This window comes from Macaca mulatta, chromosome 6 (assembly GCF_049350105.2).
Source record: "Macaca mulatta isolate MMU2019108-1 chromosome 6, T2T-MMU8v2.0, whole genome shotgun sequence".
NCBI lineage: Eukaryota > Metazoa > Chordata > Mammalia > Primates > Cercopithecidae > Macaca > Macaca mulatta.
Genome location: NC_133411.1, coordinates 118517255 through 118536075, shown reverse-complemented (window position 1 = coordinate 118536075; position 18821 = coordinate 118517255). Strand labels below are relative to the sequence as shown.

The following is an 18821-nucleotide window of genomic DNA, read 5'->3' as shown; positions in this document are numbered from 1 at the left end:
TCCCTGAAATCTGTGAATACCTTACCTTACATGGCAAAAGGAATTTCCCTGATGTGATTAAGTTTAAGGCTTTGCAGATGGGAAGAAAACCCTAGAATATCTGAGTAGGCCCAATGTAATCATAAGGGAAAAGAGGAAAATGGAAGAGTCAGGCCAGAGAGGGAGATGTGAGGACACAAGAAATCAGAATGATGCTATTGCTGGAAGGCAGCCTTGAGCCAAGGAATGCACTCAGCCTCCAGAAGCTGGAAAGGCAGGGAAACAGATTCCCCCCTGGAGCCTCCAGAAGGAATGCAGCTCTGCAGACATCTTTATTTTAGTCCAGTAGGGCCTGTTTCAGACTTCTGACCTAAAGAACTGTATAACAACACATTTTTCTTGTTTTACGCCACTAACTTTGTGGTGATTTGTTATGGCAGCAATAAGAAACTAATATACCTAGCAAATAGTTGGCCTTATAAAAATAAAGCTTATAAAGTATTCTTAAGCTTAGTCCTTTTTAGAGAAAGTCTTGCCCAAAGCTCTATCATCAGAGCTGGAGAGCCATGACCCAAAGGAGCTGTGAGCCCAAGCAATGGAGGGTGAGGCCGTGCAACCTCATAAACTGTCTCCCACAGGCATAATTTGGTCTAACAAGGCTCTACACCTAACTGAATAAAGGAGTTAAGAAAAGACAGAGTTACCCTTTATGGTTCAAAGTAATTTTCAGAAAAAGCAGCATCAACATCTTTATCTTAGACTGAGTTTTAGAATCAATCAATTAAAAAATTTAAAGCCATTCTGGAGCCACAGTGGGGCATATGGACTAAGAGGCTGCAGTTTGCCAGGTAAAAGCCATGGTAGCTTGGACAGGCAGGGAAGGAACATGAAAGAATGACAAGAAAGATGAGCTAGGAATGGGAGGGGCAGGAAAGGAAAACAAAAAATGGCATTGAGTTTTTTGCTAGGGCAAGGGGGAGGATTATGGGTGGCATTTTAGAAGAACAGGCCCACAAGCCAGTTATTGGGGCGGAGACAGAGGGGCACATGTTATATTCTGAAACTATTAGATAGCTGAATGGTGGTGTCAGTGAACATGCAAGTCTGGAACTCAGGAAAGAAGTCAGGGCTAAATATATAAACTTGAGTGGCCAGAATAAATATGAATTTCAAGCAATGGGAACAAATGGGATTACCTAGAAAAAGCGCAGAGATCTGCCTTTTATAATTTAAAATGGCTCACTAGGCAATTCTCACACATTCCCAGTTAAGAAGCGCCGCATTAAAGCTAAATATAGGAACTGCGATTTGGTAAAAGAGAGTCTGTATTTCTAGCAGGGGTGTCATCGTTATTGCTGCAGTCCCTGGTCAGTCAGCTACTATTCAATCTCAACAGAAAAACCCTGCCTTTAGTCAGATCTCTGGAACTTAACAGGAAGGCCTTTGAGTTTGATAAAATGACAGGTAACCTTCCAAGTGCCCATTTCACCCCTTAAGATGTGTAGTGCTGAGGCCAAAAAGAGTGTGAACTGGGGCTGTGGCCACCTGTCTATCAATGAGCCACAAGCCAGTTATAGAAAACCTTTTAATGGTATTTTCCAGACTGAGAGCTTAACATGCCTGAATTTCTTCAAAATTGTGGAATCTGTCTTTGTGCAGCCACTTGTTCATTCAAAGAAATAAATGCCCTCATGATGTGAGCACAAAAAATACATAGTTACAGAATCCCTCACCAAATTGCAGAAGCAATACACTCTTTGCCCAGGCAAATCATTTTTCATAAATCTCACACCTGCCTAGGTATGACAGTAACAGAAGCTGCTCAGATGCAGGTAAGAGTGCCAAATGACTGTGAAGGGAAAAGCTGGGACTCCAAGCCCAACATCCCTTGCTCTGGCGGGGCACTCAAGGGACTCATGACTACTGCAGCTGGGCCACCAAGCTAGTAGCTGCCAGAGTCACTACACAGGATCCAAGTCCTGACCTCAAATAATAACATCCCATTCCCTCACCACCCTCCTCCAAAAATGTGGTCAGGACTCCAGTTGCTGACGTTTTCTACAGGTTCCAGGAAACAGCACCAGCTCCACCCTATGAGTTTTCAGATGTATGTTTAGATTAGAACCATATGGCCCTATCTGCACCAGCCCAATATGGCTGCACAGAAACTACCTCCTGTTGAGGCAACATTTTAGACACCAAGCTATTACATAAAATGAGACTATGCAAAACAGATACCCACTTAAAAATGACTGGAAGAAGGGTGTATAAGTAGGGCAAAATATGTAGATTATAAAATTTTAATAAAATGCAGTTTTATTACTTACAGATCCATTTAATAACTGCAATTAAGTGGCACTAAACATATTAACTGTTGACTAATAGAACTCTTTCTTTAATTCAGCACTTCCCAACCTGTTCTATGGAACACTATTCTTTGCAGAATTTTTTTTAAAAACCACACCAACTTTTCTTCTAAAACTTATTTTTAATTTATATTCTTATGCTTAGCACTCTGACAGAATCTGCCAACAGTGTATCCCACCCAAGAACTTGCATGAAGGTTCACGTGATACACTTTCAGACCTTAACAATTCTCAGCTAACCAGGGTCATGTTGTTACACATCATATAGGCAATGATTGCTGGTCTATGTTGGTAATCTGTCTTACATTTATGACAAATGCTTATCTTTGTACACAAGGTTATTAGGCACTATCCATTTATACTACCTAAACACATTTACCATGAATTAATGCCATGTATTGTATGTTAGGATATGCTAACAAAAGTTCTGTCAACATCTTATAATTTTACACAAGTAATTTTGACAAACAGTTTCAACACAAAAAGAAAATAATTGTCAGTAATCAACCTAAACAGTGTTGGCCTATTAAAATAAATGCAACTGACATGTCTGAGATTGTTTTTCATACAGAAATAGTTTTGGAAAGCCTCTGAAGGCAGGGTTGTACTAATTAGATAATCAACCCCCCTTCAACCTTATTTATACTAATCATTTCCTGAATAAGTCCCCCCTTCTATTTCTTATTGACAGGAGACAGGTATTTAGGCAAGTCTCATCTGAATTATTATAAATTCTGAATTTCCAAACTATTCTTTATACAAGCACTACAGACTCTAAAGTTTTACAAATTCTTTCCTATTGTCTTTCTTTATAAAAATCCATCTGTACCAACTGGTCTACAAGGGCAAGGTGAGACACAGTACATACCACAGAAGCAACAAATGCAGCAGTAAGACATAACATAATATATATCAATACGATTATAGCAAACCTCTAAATATCATACCATTGGCTATCAAAGATGAGTTAAGGATACAAATTTCTGGAGTTCTTCTCAAATCTCTTTTGTTTAAAACAATTATTGGTTGGATCTTCTACCTAAAAGTTGGAAGAAATATCCGATACCTCAAGTGTTATTATTTGACCCTACAAATTTTCCAGAGGTAGCCCTGGGTCAAAGACAGTTTCTACTTCTCCAGTTAATGCGGTCGGCTACCAGCCCAACAGAACAGGGTTTTTCTTTACCATCAACAACAGGCAATTTGGAGAGTATTCTCAGAAATATGTCTGACCTTCAGAACAACCTTCAAACTTCAGTCCCCTATTTGGGGTGTTGCATTTTGATCCTTAATAAATCTCTCTCTCTCCCTCTCCACGACCTGTCTGCCCATCCTCCACACACACACACACACACACACACACACACACACACACAACTTATGTTCTGTCTTAAACAACCCAGAAAAAAATAATTTAGTCCTATCATTTGTGCCAAAGATGAGAAGGGTCTTTTTTAAACTCCTACTAAAATGCTTCTTAGAAATCCTTCCTTCTGATCATCTTACCTTTCCTTAGGTAAGGTGATCCATGAGCTGCTAGTTTGACAATTTGAACACAAGCTGCTTTATTTCATTAACATCTGCTACAAAATATTCTTAATGTAAGATGTACAGTTTTTGGTTATAAGAAATGTACCTGGCCCTGCCCTCACTCAGCACAGTCCCCAAGTGAGCTCATTCATTCTCGGCTATGCTGATGACTACCAGATCAGCATCTCCCTTCCCTGATCTCTCACTGGCTTTCCAGACCACTTGGTTATTTCCACTAACATCCACGTCATCATAAATGAAACCGAACTTGGCTTTCCAGATCAGCTTATCTTTCAAGCTATCCCCTTTTGCAAATAGTACAACCAGTCTCCAATACCCCAATGGAAAAAGGTAGGAGAAATTCTCTGATTCAAGCCACTCATCATTACCCTTGATTAAATCTGTTAAAAAGCTCTGGTCTTTCTCTTTACAAAATGTCTCCACATTTTTCATCCTCTCAATTCTAGCCAATTCAATACTGGTACAGGGATTTACTGCCTTATGTCTATATTACCTCAAACAGATTCTCAGCTGCCTTCCTACTTGAGTCTTCCTACACACAGCTACCAGAATAATCTAGATTGAATATTCTCTTAGCTCCTTTCCAGGTCTAAAATTTTCTACAAAATTAATTCTCTCACACTGCTTTTCTCAAGCAGCTTGCTGGTATATTCAATAACTTGGAGTGGTTCACTACCATCTAACTCATAACTCTTCAGACAAACTCTCGGGGCAATTTGCAATCCGATCCTGAATTACCTACAGTGTTTTCCCAACTACTCTTTATAGGCACCAAAGATTCTAAATCAAGCCAATCTCCTCTAGGATTCAAAGCCTTCAGAAGCACCGTACTTTACACTAGCCATTTTCTTTCTCCCTTCAAAGTATTATCCAACAGGAAAAGCTTAGCTTCTTTACCCTCTCCTTTAGTCAACTTAAGCCAGGCCATCACCAGAACTTGTTTCTGTTTCTGAGCTCTCTTTAAGGCCTTTGCCTTTATATCAGGAATATAAAATAATATTGACTCTTGTTTTAGTCTTAGCTCCTGTATCCCCAGAACTTAGAACAGTGCTTGCTACATAATAGGTATGCTACAAATCTGTCCATTGGTAACAACTAGCATTTATTGAGCACTTACTATACGCCAGGCAACATTCTAACCTCTTTAACTTTTAATGAATAACAGCACTTAACTGTCTCTAATAGTTTAACAAATGGCAGTTTGTTTTTCTAAATAACTAAAAAGTTATTTCAAAGCAAGTAATATATGTCTACCATAATTTCCATATTACCTAATGCAGTAAATTTTCAAATATATGCTGGATATGGGTATAGTACAGCCAGAAGGCCAGTGAATTATAAGTCAGGATGCATGTCCCAGGTATGCTGTGACTGGACAAATTGCTGAGGTCTAGTTTATGTGTGACTCGGTGCCCTTATCTGAAAAATCAAAGACTAATACCTGTCCCGGAAGGACTCAGTCTACTCTACAATTCTATGCCTGAATTTTTCATAAGTATGACTTTTCTGGAATGCTGGTGACTATTAAAAGAATGACTGCTTCACTGGATTCTAAAGACACCAATTCAGGACTTTATGTAGAAAATGATGCTAAGAATGATTCACATTCTCAGGCTTCAATGTTCTGATGCTCTACAGGTAAAATGTTACCACCAAGGCCAAGACCCATAAATTCCACATTCCTCTACACCTGTGGTACAAAGAAACAGAAGGGAACTGCTGCAAAGTACATCTTTAGCCCCAAAGTCCTCACCTTGAAGGGAAAGGCTTCTCATCACAAAGGAAACAAAGCACTATCAGTTCAAGAAGAAGAATGGCAATTTGAGTAAATAGTAATTGTGAACAACCAAAAAAAAAAAAAAACCGGCAAAACTTCATACTTTCAATCCTGAGTAGGCACAAGGCACCAAAATGTTGGTGCATACTGAGTTGTAAAATGATTTTTTAAATAATGAGATTCAAGAGATAGGAATCAATAACTTCTATTTCCTCTGACACTAACGAAAAGGGAAAGGAATTAGAAATAGACAGAAAAAACAAAAATTACATATAAGGAAGTCATGGTCCAGAAGTGAAGGAAACTGAAATACAGCATGATTCTCACCAGCTGGAATATAAGAGACTCCACTTGCTCTGATGCTCAGAATATTTCCTTCAAGTGGCACAGGTTTAATTATCAAGATTATCCCTTCTTCTTAGGAAGCCAAACTATCTGACATATATTGAATGGTATTTAATATCATAAAATTGAAAACACTATGTACTGGTTTTCTTTTTTTAACATTTTTCATTTCTTTAACTGACAAATAGGATGTGAGGGCAATCTGGCTGTGAAATCTGTCACCCATTGATTACCAGGGTTGATTTGGCTGATCTGGTTGGCTAGGCGGGTGTCCCCTCCCTCCCTCACCGCTCTATGTGCGTCCCTCCCGAAGCTGCATGCTCAGTCAAAGAGGATGACCATCCCTGATAGAGGAGGACTGGTCTTTGGTCAAGGGTATGCAAGGAGCTGCACTCCCCTGCTGGAACCTCCAAACAAGCTCTCTTTAACTGACAAATAAAAATTGTACGTATTTATCAAGTATATCATTTTGAAAAATGCATGCATTGTGGAATGCTAAATCAAGCGAATTAACACATGCATTACATCACATACTCTTTTTTGTGGTGAAAACACTTAAAATCTACTCTTTGCAATTTTCAAAACTACGATGTATTATCATTAACTATAATCAGCAGGTTGTACAATAGATCTCTTGAACTTATTTCTCCTACCTAAAATTCTGTATCCTTGTTTACTGGCTTTCAATTTTTGTAACCAACCTATAGTCAGAGCACATAACACATTCAGTCACAGGATGAAATGTAGATGACATAAGGTATGTTGATGTAAAAAAACTGATGGCTGAGGGAGGGTGAGAAATGAGAAGGAAAAGAAATGAGTGGGAGAAGGCTGAGAAGTACCAAATTCCTTGACTGACAGAGTGGGGAGTCGCTTTAGGTCTAAAGTTGATGGATCAAGAAAACAAATGCAATTACATCATTGAAAGTTGTTAATGTATATCAAACAAATTGAATACAAAACTTTTTAAAAACTGAGAAGAGTGGGGGTATTGAGTTAAATTCTCCATCTCTTATAAAGGGAAACAATAGCTCAAAATTGAAACAAAAATCAAAAAAGAGGTATATGCACGTATTTAGAGTTAAAGAAGGAAACCCACATGGAACATAAAGAAATGGTCAGAAGTGGGACTCAGAGAAGAGTGGACTAAAGATGGGGAAAAAAGGGAGAGGGATTCTATTGTCAATGTGTACCTTTCTATGTCATATGAATTATTTCTATGTGCATTTATACCCTGTACATGTTTAAAAGAAAAAAAAATCATTGGTAAAGTCCCAGCTCTCCGGACTCCTCACTGAAGCCAATGAACTGCACCGGCAAGAACATAGGACAGGGTCAAATTTGGAGTCTTCTCTGCTCATGGAAAAAGCATTTAATTTCTCTGGACTTCCAAAGGCACCTTCTGCAAAGGCGGCCAGTGGTAAATCCATTTACATGTGAAAAATACAAAAATGCATACATTTTTTTAGTGAAAAAAAAATATTTAACTCTACTTAACACTAACCTTAACACTACTCAATGAGACACATTGCCCCCATTTTGTTCAGACTAAGTATACTGCAATTTAAAGATGATACTAAAATCTCTTGAGGACACAAATGAGGTGTTGGCCTGTGTCATAGCAAAGAAAGTGACATATAATCTTTAAAAGTGAAGAAAATGATGAAAATTAGCTAGAATTACTCTTCAATAAGCAGAAGAACAGGTCAGCACCTCTGCTGACAACCTGAAAGTACCCTGCCTCCAAGCTGAGTAACGCTCAAGATCCCAGAGACTGGCTGAGTTTCATATTCTACCTAACATCTTATGAAGAAGATACCTATACCTGAGCTCTCCCTTCTCAGAACTAACCCAAGCAATCAGACTGGGCTCAGAATTAAGCCCATCTGTGAATTACAGCAGATCCAAAAAGTCATATTTCCGTCTTGAAGCTACGGATCAATTTTGCCTAGTTCATGGCCCAGAACCTTCCTTCCCAGAGCAGTCCTACAGTGTAAAACCTTCAGGTGAAAGAAGAGAAGCAAACTCATCAAGCATGTCCGTGCTCTAGCATCGAAGTTCCCCAAGGATACCTGGAAATCTATGAAACATGCAGATTACACAAGTTTTAAACCACTCTCTAAAAACACAAAGTTTGACCAATGCTTATCTAATAACCAATTTATGAGAATTGTTTGTCTTTAATTAACTCACATATACTTTAACAGATCTAACCATACTATTTGCCTCCATTATTAACACTAGAGAAATATAGTTTAACCTGGGGATTGGCAAACTCTGAAAAGGGCCAGATAGTAAATATTTTAGGTTTTGTGAGCCGGTTTCTGTCTTAACTACTAAACTTTGCCACTGCTGTGAGAAAGTGGCCAGAGAAAATTGGTAGATGAATGACTATGGCTATGTCATGAAACATTATTAAACCATTTAAAAATGTAAAAACCATTCTTAGCTCACAGCCCTACAAAGACAGGCAGCAGGCAGATTTCACTCATAGTCAGCTGACTTAGGCAAAGTTCAAAACCAGAGGCCTTGGAGACAAAAGAAAGAAGATTATTTGTCAAGAACTTCATTCTTTCCCTGCCTTCCCACTTCCATCACACTTTCGTAAAAAATGCTATTTAGAGGACAAAATGAAACGATCAGGAGGAAAGTCTCTATCCACTCTCCTTATTTCCCAGTTTCTTTCCATGCTTTTTCTCATCTCAAGAACATATTTAAAATGTTGTAACCAGAATCATCAAAATTAACAGAAATAAAAACAATATACTGAAAAGTAAATAGTCTGCCTGAGAAAACTGCAGACATTTCAAAACATTTTTGCAGACAATTTTTATACTACCTTATTAATCAATATACCTTATCTTCCTATGCTAAAAGGCAAGGGGAATAAATCTGGACAAGTGCCAACCTCTAATTCAACTGGAAGAAAGTAAAAGATGATCTATTTACCAGACCCTAATGTTTTTCTCAGAATACATATGTCCGATTGGAAAAGATTTTTTTAAGTTCCATTATAATAATCTTCCATTTTTTCCTTTAACTTACATATGAACATAATCTATCCTTGTAATTTTTTGTAACATACTACAATTTAGAATCCTAAATATGTAAGTGAATTTTAGGCATCCTGAGGAAGAATAGAGTTCACCCATCAAAAAATGCTAGTTGGCTTTTTGAGCTTCAGCCTTTTGATCACTCCTTCCTAAAACACAAAGTGCTAATGATGTGTACTGGGTATAAAGAATAGGCCTTTGACAAAACCACAGCCAATGCAGTTTCAACAGGGATGATTCCCACTCCCAGAGGATATTGAGAGCAGTGTCTGGAGACAGTGTTCATTCCTACAACTAGGGGGACAGAGAGAGAACGGTGATGCTGGCAGATATTGGGTAGAGAGCAAGGATGCTGCTAGACACCCTACAATGCATAGGACAGCCCTTAAGACCAAAGAATTCTCTGGCCCAAAATGTCAACAGCAAAGAGGCTGCAAACCCTGGATAGAGGCAGCAAATGGTAGAGCATGTACCATTTTAAACTAAAGTACTTTAAAGTTGATCTCTTCTTTAGAAAACAGTATGTTAGATTTAGAAATTTAACATTAAGATATTTAAGAGATACCCACCAGGCGCAGAGGCTCAAGCCTGTAATCCCAGCACTTTGGGAGGTCGAGGCAGGCAGATCACAAGGTCAGGAGATCGAGACCATCCTGGCCAACATGGTGAAACCCCATCTCTACTAAAAATACGAAAATTAGCCAGGCATGGTGGCGGGCGCCTGTAGTCCCAGCTACTCAGGAGGCTGAGGCAGGAGAATCGTTTGAACCTGGGAGACGGAGATTGCAGTGAGCCGAGATTGCACCACTACACTCCAGCCTGGCAACACAGTAAGACTCCATCTCAAAAAAAAAAAAAAAAAAAAAAAAGATATTCACTAGATACCTACTATCCGCCTGTCTGCATAAAAATATAATTACCTTAAACAGGGCACTCTTTCAGAAAAGCTATGCTATGACCTCAAGTGACACAGTTCATCAAATCAAATGATTTACTTCCTCCCTATTATAGGCAAATTTAGCTATACTCACTAAAGCACTAGATGTGAGCTCCATTTCAGTACAATTAATCCACAAATCTGTCTGAATTTAAACATGGTTTCAATCTTAAAAATAGCAGCTTGGCTTGATAACTGAAACAGAAACCCATTTTAGTTAAAATGTCCTACTTCTTCTTCTGATTAACCTACTAATAACAACTGAGAAGCAAAAATAACTATTTTAGAGTTCTTCCTCCTTGCCTTAAGTTCTGCTCAAACTTTTACAAAAGCTGCCGCTATCAGGAACTTTACCAAGACAGAAGGGACAAAAAATGCAATAAGGCCTTTACAATCCAGCAAACACAGGTCATCAGAGCTGCTAAATATCCTTTCATTTTCTTAAAGATTACAGAAGTTGGAGAACAAGGGAAAACTAAGACTCCTGAATGCAAAAAAAGCTAAGAATAAACCAGGTGATCAGCAACAGCTAGGGAACCACTCATTCCAGGAAACTCTCAACACTTCACTCCTTCAAAAAAGACTAAAGTTCTCAGTTATCACAAAAAGCAATAGCTGACTCAAAAACAAATAAAAGTGGTCATGTTAGTCACTACTATGCCCACAGCCCAGACACCTCTTAATGCAAATTAAAAGCTAAGACAGAAAATCCCCTTCCAATAATACAACTGTGACATCTCCCTGACAAAAAAATTTGCTTAGGCCCTGATAACAGTGTTCATCTGGGAACAACACACCCAATTCAATTTAAACAAAAACAAACAAACAAAAACATAAACTACTATCTTCAAACCACAGATAGTCATGAGTATCTGGCCCTGGTAGTTTATAGGAAGTCAGTTTGGGTCTTAGTGAAAAATGCTGATCAGGAAGAGTCCCACAGGGCTGTTGGACCGAAGAGGAGTTACAGAAAACCATCCTCAAAAGGCTCTAATGTTTGTTCTTGCATTCCTAAATGCTGGATGCACTATCAAAGTTCCATCACTTCCCAAAAAACACAGATCTCAGTATTATATCCCAGGAAAAAAGACAAACTCCCTCATACAAACGTGAACAAACCCCAGCAGCAAGTACTATTGTTTATAAATAGACTGCACTGAAGGAAGGGGAAGGAGATCATATTTTCCTTATATGTCATTCTTAAGTAAGATTTACAGATTTATGAAAGCAAGAAAAAAAACTGGGGAATCAAAGTCCTAGTTATACATATTGCCATGGGTCAACTTTCATTAATAACATCTACTGTGCTAGACTCTTAAGAAGTACTACTGATGAAAAGCATGTAAGCACATTTCTGTATCTGTATTATAGTAAGTTAAAAAAAAAAAAAAAAAAAGGCAACTGGGACCAGTGGATCACACCTATAATCCCAGCACTTTGGAAGGCTGAGGCAAGGGAACAGCTTAAGGCCAAGAATTCGAAACTAGATAGTCAACATAGAAAGACCCAGTCTCTACAAAATAAAAATTTTAAAACTGGCTAGGCACAGTGGCATACACACCTGTAGTCCCAGCTACTCAGAAGGCTGAGGTGGGAGAATGCCTTGGGCCCAAGAATTCAAGGCCACTGCAGTAAGCTGTGATTGCATCACTGCACTCCAGCCTGGATGACAGAGCAAGACCCTGTCCCAAAGAAAAAAAAGAAAAAGGTATACAAGTTTCCACCTTCTAATGGCTTTCAATCAAATGCTTATTTAAAGGCATTCTCACTTAATCACTTGATAAATGTTACATAGGCAAAAAGATAAAAGTTTTAACTTCACTTTCACATTTTCCATCAGAGTCTCAATTTCTGTATTTTAAGAGTTAATCTCTACGGTCATATGCTACACTAATTATTTAAAGAGTGATCATTTGTTACACAAAACCTGACTCATTAATTTACTTCTCTAGATCCAAACATCAGACATTAATAAGACAACCCTATTATACACACCATAGATAGAAAGCAACTTGTGAAATCTGCTTGTAAGAAGTGATGACTAATTTCAGGGAGACCTTATCAAAGTTTCTCCTTTCCATCTGCTCAAATTCTTCCAAGTTATCATAAAGCATTTTCAGGACATTAGTCCCTGACCAACCTCTCATTCACAGTGGAATTTTTATTAATTTTCTTAGCTGAGATTTATTAACCCTGAAATATACACACAAGTTACATCAGATTAGGCCCCCTGTTGCCTCTAGTCCTCCAAGAAGCAGAAGGAAGGCTTCAGAGTGCTTCAGGATAGATTTCCAAAGAATATCTCAGACGCAGGCAGCTGCTCCGGGGTGACAGAAACTGAAGCACCCTGAGCCAGCCCACTCTTGCCCCAGAGTCCAGCCAAATGGTGGAAAACACAAGAGTTTTCCCTCTCCAAAAAACACAACAAATAGATTGCTCTCAATCTAGGATGGTCTTTAAAAATATCTTGTTTACAAGATGAACCTAAAGCCTGGTGAAGGTTCCATATCAACTGAAACCAACTAAAATGGACAATTTAGAGGAACTCAACACCTATCTAAATAAACCATTCTACTAGACACCAAAAATGACACATAGTGACCAACCTGCTTGGCTCTACTAAAACTCAAGAAAAAATTCAGTACCCAAACTTGCCAAAGAAATGTATTGCAACCTTCTTTTACTATGTTTGGTGTTATTAAGTTAGAAGCAGTGAAAAAAAATAAATAAAAATCAAAAAAAGAATCAACTCAAGTTCTGGATGCTGGACTACATAATGGTTTTCATTATAATGTTTAGCTCTGAAATGAGCTCAGACATTCTGGGAAGGTATAAATCTCAAGTGGTAAATGTTTCAGAAAAAGGACCACATTCATTATGGCTTCAGAATAGAAGTTCCTTTAGTTATAAGCTAAAGTACCAGAGAGCAACATGCTCTGCATCAGGGGTACCCGATCCCAGGGCCGTGGACCTGTTAGGAACCAGGCCACACAGCAGGAGGTGAGTGGCATAGCAGGTCAACAAGCATTACAGCCTGAGCTCCACCTCCTGTCAGATCAGCAGCAGCATTAGATTCTCATAGAGCCCAAACCTTACTGTGAACTGCGCATGCGAGGGAGCTAGGTCGCATGGTCCTTATGAGAATCTAATGCCTGATGATCTGAGGTGGAACAGTTTCATCCTCAAAACCTCCGACTCCCCCCCAACCCCACCCCTGTCTGTGGAAAAACTGTCTTCCAGGAAACCAGTCCCCGGTACAAAAAGGTTGAGGATCACTGCTTTCTATTTTACATCAGGTCTTTCCATAAGCAGATGGCAGCCTAAACAGTAGGCAACAGATTCCTAAGAGGCACGACAACATAGTGGCTGGGAGCCTGGGCTACAAAGGCTACCTGTTCAAATCTCAGCTTACAGCTGTGTGACCTTGGGCAAGCTAATTAATCTCTCCGTGCCTCAGTTCCCTCGCCCACTGAAGTTTACCTAAGATACGAAGGCTAATGTCACACACATAACGGTTAAGCTTACAGAAGGGTCTTAAAATGTCTGTCTGCTTGGGGAGTCAGCGGCCTTCCGGGCACTCAAAGAATTTCTTCTTTCTGCAGTGAAAATCCAGTATAGAAAATCTGAGAAAGGCAATCTTAAATACAAAATGCTCTACCTCCCAGTTCAGTACCAACAGCCTTCTCCAGCAGCCACTTTCACCTTTCATCAAATGAAAGGTGATGAAGTTCTGCTCTTACACTTAAAGCAGAACTTCAGCCTCTCATTGAGGACTAAGGATGGGTATTACAATATTGGAATTAGCTTTGCCTAAGATTTCCCAGTAACTGAATGAGTCACTCACGTCTTTAGAAATAGAGAAAATGTCAAGGTTGCCAGAAAACCCAGGTCCAGATGTTTGCATAAATCATTTTCAAGTGATCATCAAGCCAAAGCCAAAGGACATTATTTAAGGAAATGCTTTAAGTAAAATATATCACTTTTTATGATTTTCTTGTAATGGAGGAAATTCTGAAAATGAGGTTACTGGAGGGAAAAAAATTACAGTAATTTCAATCCCAAAATTACACAACATATCAAGCTAAGCTTAAAACTCCTTACCTTTTTCCAACTGTTCTCTCCAACCTCATCAAGAAGCACTGGACAAGCTTTGAGCTCAAGATTTAAAGATGCCCATAGTGCTTGTTTCTATTTTCTCTGTCATACTACCTAAGGAAAGCAGAGGCTTTTAAAATTTTGATACATCTCTCTGCAGCAAGATTTTTAATACCTCTCACCGACAAAACATGTTGAGTGCTCTGTATTGATGATAGCACCCATAAAAGGGTCTTTTTTCACTTTCAAAATAATTCCAGTAAAGTTTGTCCTTTAATCTCAATTAAATTCATGCCATTTGCTCTAGCATAATAGAAAAAAAATGGCAAGAATATTCTTTGGTCATTTAAGTTGTCACAAAAGAGAAAAAAAAATCAACTTCACGTCTAGGCTTCTCTCTCTCTCGTAAGTCAAGTAGGAATAGTTAGATTGCCCTGTCAGGGTTTGAGTTCTTCAGGTTCATCCGTTCCAGAGCACACTACATAATACCCAGTTCCACCCCAATTTCTGAAGTGCACAGGTTATTGGCAAATAACTTGAAACTGAACTCGCACATGCCGCGCGGCGGGTACCCTTCCAAAGGGAACAGATTGTGTCCGCTTTGCTTATTTTCGGTAACTTTAAATAAGACTTTGGATGGGTCGTTTTCCCAACTCATTTACCAATTTTACCACTGGACGCAGGGCTGAGCGCCCCACAGCTTTCGGCCGGAGTATAACACGCGCTTCCCCACTCGGTTCCCCATGTCTGCTACAAACAATCCAGAGGTAATAGCTGAAGAATGACGACACTAAAATCAACCTACAGATTCACATCTAAAACGGCTGCAACACGAAATAAACTTCTCTCTCTTCAGAGGCAGTGGGGAAGAAAAAAAATAATAATAAGGCTAGGTGGGGTCGGTTTGATCCATTTCCGAGACTCGGTGAGCGTAGGGGTCTGGACTGTGCGGGCGACTTAACCCCGTAAGAGCCGAGAACGACCCCACCGCCATACGCGGGCCCCGGGCTGGGGGGGCGCCTCACGCCGCGCCCGTTCCCCCGCCAGCAGGTGCCCGAAGCCACCCCAACAGGCCGGGTGCGAATGCCGGAACATGGCCACTTCCCTGAGAGCGATGCCGCCGCCGCACGCCGCCCGGCACTTTGTTAACTCGGCGCGCCCGGGCGAGATGGCTCCCAAGAGATGATCATTGCCGTCCGAGAGCTACAGAGCCCCGGCTGGCGGCGGCTGGGACCCTCCCCTGGCCTGGCCTCGCCCAGCACCGGTGTGGGGCCGCGGCAGGAGGAAGAGGTCGGGGAGGAGCCGGTAACCAGGAGCCCGCACGCCTGGCCCCCCCGGTAACCAGGGGCCCGCACGCCTGGCCCCTCGGAGCCCCGCGCCCCCTTCCCAGGTGCTTACCTGAGGAAAGGAGCCCTCGCGGCGCGGGTTCCTGGGGTAGTCTAAGTGACCCCGGTCCAGCATCAGATAAAGCGAGAAAATCACCACACAGAAGATCGCACTGCCGAACACGGTGAACTGGCGGCTTAACTTCATTTTCCTCGATAGACTCGGGGCCAGGACACTGTCCTCAGCCAGAGGAGACAGCGGACTGTTGACTCCAGGAAGCAGCCGCCGGAGGCTCCCTTCTCCCAGGCTGCGCGCCCTCCGCGCTGTCGGCTGCGGGTGCTAGTCCCAGCCGTGCTCCGCACCTAAGTCTCCGGCGCCACCACACGCCCTTGGCCTTCGCCCTGGCCTGCCGCCCTCCCCGGGGCCGGGCGCCCCTCTCGAGGCGAGACTCGCCGGCAGCTGGGAAGGGGCCCCCACAAACTTGATCGTAAGCTCAGCGCCGACCTCCGGCAGGGCGCGCGGGGCAGGCGGAGGAGAGGTCGCTGCCCGCACTTCCTGCCACCGCCGCGCCAACTGAGTCGGCAGGAAAAGTTTTCTCGACGAGGGCAGGCGTGTCCTCCTCACCCAGGGGAGGCGCGGGTTCGGCAGTTCCCGGGCCGGGGCCGCGCAGCTAGGTCAGAGAAGCGGAGGAGAAAGGAACAGGGTCGTGAAGAACCTAGCCCTACAACTTCTAGCCGGGACGGTCGGGCCCGCCCCCGCGGCACCGCCCCCGCCTCCCCCAACTGAGCCCCTTCCTGCCGCCGCCGCCGCCGCCGCCGCCACTGGGCCGGTGTGTACCCTGGACTCCGGGGCGCACGAATTGATGAGTTTCCTCAGAGCTAGCATCCGCTTGCCGGCCTCTCCCGCCCCCAGCCGTCTCTACCTTCCCCCTCCCGAACCCAGGCTGCGCGGGGAGGTGCAGGGGGCGGGCGGTGGCAACGCGGGGAGAAGGAAAAGGAGAGCAGGGAGAAAAGGACCGTCCCCGGAGAGAAGCCCGCTCCAGCTGCAGCCGCGATCCCCCTCCCTCTTTCCCGCCCCACAAACGCGGAGATGGCGGCGGCAGCGGCGAAAGGAAGCGCCGGTTCTCCAGCGCCACTTGGCGCTCCAGCACCGCCTGCTACGAGCAGGAGGAGACAGCGGCGGCGCGGCGGCCGCCGGGTCAATAAGCGCCGACAGCCCCTGAGCCGAGCGGGCGGCTGGCCCCGCCCCCTCCCGGCGCTCCGAGTTGAGGGGGCGGGCCCCCCGGCGCCCAATCGCAGAGCGTCACCGGCCGGACCCGCCCCGCGCCTGCCTCCCAGTGTCCCGGCGGTAGGAAGACCTCACAAGGCTCTTGTGACCTGGCAGGCAGCTTTCTGGGAGTTGAGGCCTTCGGAGGCGTTCAGGCGCCAGCACCCCACGTCCAACAGGGGGTTGAACTTACACCCCACTTCCCTTTGTTGCCCAGGTTTCCTATCCTAGGACACTCGGGCCTGGCGTGCCTGGAAGAGTACTTAGTGAAGGGCTGGAGGAAATGCAAGAGAAGAGGGCTTGCACATTCTCTTCGGGCTATTTCCTCCTTTGGTCACAGCCTGTTGAAACCTGGGGGAAAGGAGACTGACAAAGGGCCGTCCAGGCACATGTAGAAACATCTGACTGCGAATTCCATGAGTGTAATCTGAGAAGTGATGCTTGTGCCAGTTATTGATTGCCTCTCAGCTCCAAATTCACCCTTTTTGACTGCACTGTAAAAATGGATCTGAGCCTTTTAAACAGTTTTTCGTTTGCCTTCTGGGACTGAAGCTTTGTCAGTAGAGGGCGCTGAAGAGACATTACAGAAAAAAAGGATTTTGCTTCCTGGTTTCTGTGTATTGATAGGCTTTTGCAGCATACCTGGCTTTCTCCAGTGCCAAGATCCTATAGTGCTCAGTAACTAGCAATTTCCTCTCCCGTGCCCAACTCCAGGAGCTTTGTAGAGGAGGTGAGACACTACCCCATGCATAACTTCCCTGGTACCCTAGAGGTATTTGCAGCAAGTTGCAGAGGGCACATGTTCCACAAGCTTTGCAGGCGTAGCCCAATGGTGACTTCTCTGCCATTCAGTGAGCCAGGTCATGCCCTCTCCAAAAAGGTCTAGATCTTAGCCCTGGGAGGAATTGGGGAGATTCTTCATTGGGCACTCTGTCTCTCAGTCCAAGAGTTAGTTATAAGGTTAGCTCCTTATACCTGCTGTTGCTATATTCTTTGAAGTTCTCTTTTCACTAGTGAATCCTTCATTACTCTAATTCTCTATTATAGTTAATAATTCTTTTTATTAAGCCTTCCCTGTCCCAGGAATAGTCCCAAGAAATAGACCTGCAAAGATGGGATTAAAGGTCAGTTTGATTGAGGTTTTGAGCTTGAGCTCGTTGCCAAAGGGAAATGTAATTCATGACATGCTGGGCATCTCAATTAAGCAATTACCTGTGGTTGATCCTGATGAAGTGCCAACTGAAGCCTGTGCCTTGGGGGCCCAAGTGGCTGCTACACTTGACTGCTATGGTTGTAAAGGTGACTAGAAAGACTGGTGTGGGATGGATTCTTTTGAGTGGTTAGTTATAAAGAGAAATGAAAGCACAGGTTTTTTAACTCTCAGAGTTATGGCATGAGAACCAGAGATATTCTGTAGAATTCTAAAAGCTCTGGTTTATTGTAGCGACAAGAATGATGCTGAGAAACAAAATTTTAATTTTCATGTTACTAAATTATAACTGCTATTAAATTCATACACATTCTCAGTTTTTCACGTAAAAGGGTGTTATTTTTTAATAATAGAATCTCAATACTTGAAATGGGTTGGACCCAGATGAAACCGACAATCTTAAACACTCCAACTCTTTCTCTTATCAGTGGAAGTAGGTTGCCCTCCAGTGTCTAAAGAGACTAGACTTGCTTGAAAACCTTGACTATAGAGGATGCCACTATCTAGATGGGCTCCCTGGTTTCAGTGGGGATGACACAATCTCAGAATAGCAGAGGCCAGGCAGCACATAACAAAGACAAGGTGGGCACATCTACCTTAAAGGGCAGCAGGATATCAGACTGCCTTGGCTTACAAAGCTGCTCTGGGAACAAAATAGGTAGGCAGTTGAAATAGATTATTGCTTGATATTTATAACAGTTGTAAAGATCTAGGTCAGGTAGCCAAAACCTGACTTGAGTCACCATAGTGGGTAGTCACAATCTCCCAGTTCTCAGACCTAAGTCAATTCACAGACCCTTAGTCCCTTGGTTGAAAGAGAATCTGTGTCCCCTTTAGGAAGGATCTTGCACCTTGGCCACAGTACACATGGCAAATTCTTTCAAGCTTTCCCCAAAACGACATGTGGCCATTTACT

The 18821-nt window shown here is 42.5% G+C and overlaps 2 protein-coding genes across 3 annotated transcripts in view; one reads left to right on the top strand and one right to left on the bottom strand.

Moving 5' to 3' along the window:
* MAN2A1 (mannosidase alpha class 2A member 1) overlaps window positions 1–16606 on the bottom strand; it is a 175870-nt gene extending 159264 nt beyond the window's left edge. Inside the window, exon 1 of one of the 2 annotated variants that reach the window (XM_015140548.3) lies at window positions 15502–16606. In XM_015140548.3, coding sequence (XP_014996034.2) covers window positions 15502–15636 — 135 coding nt within the window. In that variant the 5' untranslated portion in view covers window positions 15637–16606. The remainder of the gene's footprint in view (window positions 1–15501) is intronic. The other variant, XM_078004468.1, reaches the window with a different exon arrangement.
* Window positions 15219–18236, top strand: LOC114678876 (uncharacterized). The gene has a single exon (XM_028849639.2). It carries the CDS (start codon window positions 16292–16294, stop codon window positions 16649–16651), a length of 360 nt encoding a protein of 119 aa, XP_028705472.1. The 5' UTR covers window positions 15219–16291; the 3' UTR covers window positions 16652–18236.
* Window positions 18237–18821: the final 585 nt, after the last annotated feature.